Consider the following 6,626-nt stretch of genomic DNA (forward strand, 5'->3'; position numbering starts at 1 on the left):
ATCTTTATTCTTTATCTTAGTAGGAGATATACATAGAAAATAATTTTTTTTATATTTATCAAAAGCTCTTTAGAAACTAGTATAAATATGGGATCTATTTTCAAACCCTAAAGGAGACGGACACACTAATTAATTAGGGTTTTAGAGAGCAGAGAGGGCCAGAAACGTGTGGAGTCAGATTTTCGCAGGAAATCAAGTTCTGGCAGTTTCGGGAGAACGGCCATAACTTCCTCCACAGAACTCCGATTCAAGCGAAACAGGCGGCCACGGAAAGCTCTCTCGAAGACGAAGAAGTCATATTTCTGGGAAAAATACGATTTGAGGACGTTTGAGGCTTCAAACGAAGGCTTGAAGTTGACTGGTCTGTTCAGCTGCGATTTTGACGAATTCTTCTGGTGCGGCGCTATTAAGACCTTCATTCCGGATTTGATTTATTTAGCTTCGATTTTAAGGTGAGGGATTATATGCTTGTTGTTATATTCATGTATGTTTTTTTTTTGGGTCAGGAAAAAGAGGATGATATTATTGCTCGGTACCAGAGGTACCAAAGGGAGAGAAGTACAACATAAAAAAACAGGAGAAAGAAAAACAGCAGGGACAGAGGGGAAGAACATCTGCAAGAGGGAACTCAAGATCAACCGAAAATATTTGGGTTCCTCAGCCATGAATGGAAATTCGAGGACGAGATCTCCATCATATAAACTTTTGTCCAACTCCAAAGTCTCTGTTTAATCTCAAACACCATTTTATCTTTATTCCAAGAGCCTTGGTCGAAAATGCACTCATTTCTAACTTTCCATAAACTCCAAATCAAGCAAATCCACACACTTGAGAGGAAAGGTGTGGCCGCCTTATTCCCCAAACCCATGAAGGCAATAAAGTGATTACAAACTTCTCTTTGTTGGACCGTCTGTACTCCTAGCCACTGAATAATGGCCAGCCAAATTTCCACGGTCTGTGAACAGGTGAAGAATAAATGATTCATGTCCTCGGTGTGAGACTTACAGAAGATGCAATTTGTGGATGATGGAGGCAGTTGGATATGTCTTCTAAGAAGGTTTTCGAATGTCGCCACTCTCCCTTTGACTATCCTCCATGCTGTAATTTTCATCTTATGTGGTACGAGAGCCCTCCAGATCATCTGAAATTCCTGTTTGTTCAGTCGAAGTCTGCTTGAAGCTCTATCTCCTCGGATAAGTTTGTAAGCTGACTTAACTGTGTAGAGGCCGTTGGAATTAGGCTTCCATCTCCATTCATCATTCTTTCCTACACAAAGAGAATGGTTATTTAAAATGGAGAGTAGCTCGGAGAGCTGAAGCTCCTCGCGCTCCCTCAGATCTCGGTTCCAAAGTAACCTCCATTCCCAACCGTTATCTGACCATTCCCCCATTTCTTTCAACATTCCCCCCTGATTTCTACTAAGCCGAAAGAGTATTGGGAAGTGATCGCGAAGCCTTTTCTTGCCAGCCCAAAAATGATGCCAGAAAAGAAATGAATTCCCTTCCCCAATCTGTACCTCCAGATTTTCTCTGAGCCACCTTCCTTCCTCCCCCCAACTAAGTCTCAAAACCTTCTTCCACCATCCTCCTGTCGTCACTCTTTTTTTTTTAATCAAAATTCAGACCCTCCTCATCCCACTCCATCTCCCCCTTACAAGCTCTCACCACCCGAACCCATAAGGAGTTGTCTTCCGACAAAAATCTCCATATCCATTTTGCCATTAATGCCTTATTGAAGCTTTCCAAATCTTTAAGACCAAGTCCCCCCTTACTAGCTTCATCACAAAGCTCTTCCCATTTAACCCAATGGATTTTCCTCGTCTCCGAAACCCCCCCACCCCAAAGAAAATTGGACATCACAGATCGCAGATCCGAGAGGACTTTCTTAGGTAAAATAGAGAAGGACAGTTGGTAGATCGGAGTAGAGAAGAGAATCGAACGGAGCAGCGTGACTCTACCTGCCAAAGAGAATTTTCTGTTCTGCCACTTGGAAATTTTCCGCTTCATTTTATCAACAAGATATCTCCAATCGTCGACCCGAGATAATCGAGTGCCAATCATAATTCCCAGATATTTGGTTGGGAGACTACCCTCTTTACAGTTGAGGATATTCGCCAGAAGGGCTCTGGTAGGACTTTGGGTACCAATTCCGAAGATGCAGCTCTTGTCAAAATTAACCTTGAGACCAGATAGAAGTTCAAAGAGCTTTAGAATGCTCTTAAGTGCCCAAACGTTTTCACTCTTCCCCGGGGCTATGAACATTGTATCGTCGGCATATTGAAGGTGTGAAACTTTGATGCCGCCATCACCAAGCTTTAAAGGTTCAAGCCGCCCAATCTGTATGGCTTTCTCAGTTAGCAGGTTGAGTCCCTCAGCAGCAATCAGAAAGAGGTAAGGAGATAAATGATCTCCTTGTCGGAGTCCTCTTTCCAGATGAAACTCACCCGAAGGACTTCCATTGACCAAGACATTGGCTGATGTTGAAGTAAGGCAGCCCGAGATCCATTTCCTCCACCTGTGACTGAAGTTCATCCTATCAAGCATTTGATCCAAAAAAACCCAATCTACTGTGTCGAATGCCTTTTCAAAATCAACTTTGAAAAGAAACGTGTTTTTTTTTTTTTTGACTTCTTCAATAATCTCATTCAGCATAATTACCCCATCCAAGATGTACCTCCCTTCGATGAAGGCACTTTGGCAGTCAGATATCACATGGTGAATCACTTGTTTTAATCTTGAGGCGAGTACTTTGGCGATCACTTTGTACAGGCTGTTAATAAGAGAGATTGGCCGGAACTCCTTCAACCTTAAGGCTTTCTTCTTTTTCGGGATAAGAGCGATGAATGAAGGATTGCAACCTCTTGTTAACTTCCCGTGAGTGTGAAACTCGTTCAAAGCTCCCAGAATTTCCCCTTTGATAGTACCCCAACAAGTCTTCATAAAATGGAAGTTAAATCCATCTGGCCCCGGGCTATTCCCTCATTCACAGTTCCAAATCGCCGCCTTGACCTCTTCCTCTGTGAAGAGGTGTTCTAGACTTTCTCTCGACTCCCTCGATAGTTTTTTTTGAACGAAATCTTCCGGGAGAGAAAGTCTAAAGCCTCTTCGTTGCTTAAACTGACCTTCAAAGTGTTCGCGAACAGCTTTTTTGACTTGAGAGGGCTCATCAACCCAACGGTCATTTAAAAGAAGTCCCGAAAGGCTATTTTTTGCTCTTCTTCCTTTAATCATCCGGTGGAAATAGCTGCTGTTAACATCTCCATCGGCCAACCATCTATCTCTCGCTTTTTGGGATAATAAGCTGTCTCTGTTCTTGAACTGAAGAAGAAGGTTGGCTGCTGCTGCATTTCTTTTGATTGATTCAGATTCTTCTAGCCCCAAAGTGTCATCCACCACGTCCCATTCCTCGATTTCGGTTCGGAGTTTGGCGATGTTCTCCTCAATCAAACCAAAGCAGTTTCTGTTCCAGCATTTGAGATCAGTTTTAAGTCTCTTCAGTTTTTCTTTATAGACGTAGCTGCTCCAGCCCGAAATTCCTTCTTTGTTCCAAGATTCTGAGACGATTCTAGCAAAATCCGGGTGACTAGTCCATGCATTAATAAACCGGAACGGCTTTGGTCCCCAATCCACAAATTTAGTTTCCATCAATATCGGACAATGATCCGACACCGTTCTTGGAAGACCTCTCGCAAAAGAATGAGGCCAAATCTCCATCCATTGTTCATTGACAAGAAATCTGTCAAGTTTTGACTTACAGTTTCCTTGTGGTTGATACCACGTAAAACTTCTCCCTTGTAATCGGATGTCAAGCAGTTCATTGTTTTTGATGAAATTATCAAAAACCTGTATATCTTTTGACAGAAGTTGTTCCCCCTTCCCAACTCTTTCGAAAGTATTTCTAACAGAGTTGAAATCCCCTGCAATGCAAATACATCTGTCCTTGTTTTGGGCAACCACCAAACTCGATTCGTGACATTTTTATCTGATTCGAGCTCGGTTCGAGTTCGAATTCGAGACATAAAAATTGAGCTCGAGCTTGGCTCAACAAATAAATATTGAGCTCGAGCTTGATTTGAATTCGATTCGATAATTATTCGATTAGAGTGAGCTAGAGCTCAACTCGTGTTTGGTTCAACAATTTTTCGCTAATTGTTACTCGGGTTCGACTCGTGAATAAAATATAGAACTTAATATTCGTGCTTGAGCTCGGGCTTGGACTCGATTGACAGATATTTTTTATCTATTGTTATTTTTAAATTTCTATATATTGTATAATACTACTAATATACATGGATATTCTTTTCTTATATAAGTTATAAAATATATGCATTTTATTTCAAAATTATAACAATAGATTTTTAATTTTTATGATTTTCATTTTAATATATATGAAAATATATAATTGAATTCATTGTTGATAATTAATTATTGATGATATTATTTGAGGATTGACTAAAAAAATACATATACATTCATAAAAATTTAGAGAATAAATGTTAATAACTAAATAGTAAAATAAATACACTAATTGATAATATATAAAATTATTCACATTAATATATTCACGAGCTTATGTTCGCGAGCCTATTCGCGAATAAGTTCGCCAACATATTCGCGAGCTTACGAGCCGAACATATGCAGGCTTGAGTTTGACTTGATAGTTTTATCGAGCTCAGTTTTAAGTTCGAATTCGGCTCATTTAGGAGACGAATGAATTTTTGGCGATTTCTTTTAGATTGAACTCCGTCTAATTCGCGAATGATTTGGTTCATTTATAGTCCAACTTTATTTGGGGTTTAAATTGTTTTATCTCGAGCTCAGCACTATTAATAGTACCATTGATCATTTAAATGACACCATCCAAATCCATTCACCTAAAGTATATAGCTCAACTTATCAATAAAAGGAAAAAAAATAACCCAAACATTTTTCACAAAAGAAAAAAAGCAAAATAGTTTTTTTTTACTTATATATTTTAGATAGAAAATAATTAAATTATGAAGGGTAATATTGCGAAGCCCCTCAAAGTTTAATAAGGTGTTTTTATTGAGCTTTGTTATTGAATCTGTTTCAAATAGCTAATGAATTAGTATAGATTGGCATATCTATGTTAGACTATATAATATTACGTCATGCAGATTGAGTTATAAAAGGCCTACAAGGTTTCGCTTTTATGAAATAAACAAACAATAACCACACTATCAAATGTGCTTGAAAGTTGCAATTAACCCACTAATATATCCTTTATGCACCAAGAAGTTGGGAGACAAATAAACATTAATGAATTTGTAAATGGCATGAGTTTTAAGTGGCACAAAAATATGAATATGAATATTTGTAATTGACACGAATTTTTAAAAATGTTAGATAAAAGTGTATTGTGAGTGAAAAAGATATCACACTTTATGAAAAAAATAGAGATGAAAAGTAAAGAGATCGTGGTGAGGTAGTGTACTAAAATAGAAATGTTCATGTTTTGTGAGATATTCCAAAATAGTAAAATGTTCATATTTTTATGAGACTGATAAAATATAAACTTATCTTATCTCTTTCTTTTCTTTACTTCAATCATACATCGTTGATTGTGAATGAATGGCTACACACAAACTGCAACGTGGCGCATCATTAAATGTGGTTTGGCTCTTGGAAAAGAGGAAATAGATTACTACTATTATTTCTCGCAAGATTTAAAAAAATAAAGATTTCAAAGACCAAAGTAGTTTGATGCGTGCATGTCGAATACTAGCATTAAAGATTTCAGCCACACAAAAATAAAAATAAAAAAATAACTCATTTTAGAAACTTTATTAGCATTAAAGATTTCAAAGACCAAAGTAGTTTGATGCGTGCATGTCGAATACTATAACAATAGAAAGTCAAAAAGAATTGAGAGAGAGTTGGACTTGGGTGAGGGCACCCGCATGGGATGCGGCCGGGTCGACCCGCGCCCCAACCCTGACCCGGATCCGCGCCCATGACCCGCGCCCATTTGATCCGTCACCTCAAATTATTACATTTGCTTATAGTAAATGCTACTTTTAATAAGCATAATATATACATTTATTCGCACAAATATATACTTTTGTAAATATAAGTATTTATCTTCATTTAATATAAAGTATTATATGTTTACACCCTAAATCCTATAAATTAAACCCTAAACCCTGTAAACTAAATCCTAAAACCTAAACACTAAACCCTAATATGAGTATTTACTTTTAATAAGCATAAGATATACATTTTGTTACACAAATGTATACTTATGGTAATATAAATATTTACCTTCATTCAATATAAAGCATTATACATATCAATAATTATTTTTTCTTACGATAATAATTATTTGATCAAATAATAATATTATTATTTATGTTTATTAAAAGTAATCATTGATATATATAATAAAAATTAATAATTGATATAGAGAAATGTAATGTTTCAAAAATATTATATTTATTGTAATCATTGTTGTCTAAAAAGTAATTATTGTTATAAAGCTTACTTTTCTTCACATCAATAATTACTTTTATTTACAAAGATTATTACTTAAGTAACTAAGTAAACATTCGTATGAATAAAAATAAACATTGTTGTGAAGAAATGTAATGTTTCAAACTTAAACACTGA

The 6,626-nt window shown here is 36.7% G+C and overlaps 2 protein-coding genes across 2 annotated transcripts; both read right to left on the minus strand.

Moving 5' to 3' along the window:
* Positions 1 to 634: 634 nt before the first annotated feature.
* LOC131025559 (uncharacterized) lies at positions 635 to 1,390 on the minus strand. Its single transcript, XM_057955355.1, has one exon. It carries the CDS (start codon positions 1,388 to 1,390, stop codon positions 635 to 637), a length of 756 nt encoding a protein of 251 aa, XP_057811338.1.
* Positions 1,391 to 2,978: 1,588 nt separating this feature from the next.
* LOC131025560 (uncharacterized) lies at positions 2,979 to 3,713 on the minus strand. Its single transcript, XM_057955356.1, has one exon. It carries the CDS (start codon positions 3,711 to 3,713, stop codon positions 2,979 to 2,981), a length of 735 nt encoding a protein of 244 aa, XP_057811339.1.
* Between the last annotated feature and the right edge of the window lie 2,913 nt (positions 3,714 to 6,626).

The sequence above is a fragment of the Salvia miltiorrhiza genome, chromosome 5, assembly GCF_028751815.1.
Source record: "Salvia miltiorrhiza cultivar Shanhuang (shh) chromosome 5, IMPLAD_Smil_shh, whole genome shotgun sequence".
NCBI classification, from domain to species: domain Eukaryota; kingdom Viridiplantae; phylum Streptophyta; class Magnoliopsida; order Lamiales; family Lamiaceae; genus Salvia; species Salvia miltiorrhiza.

Bases quoted from the DNA above. Each gene is read 5' to 3' on its own strand.
- LOC131025560 (XM_057955356.1), bottom strand. From the start codon at position 3,713: ATGGAGATTTGGCCTCATTCTTTTGCGAGAGGTCTTCCAAGAACGGTG.
- LOC131025559 (XM_057955355.1), bottom strand. From the start codon at position 1,390: ATGGGGGAATGGTCAGATAACGGTTGGGAATGGAGGTTACTTTGGAAC.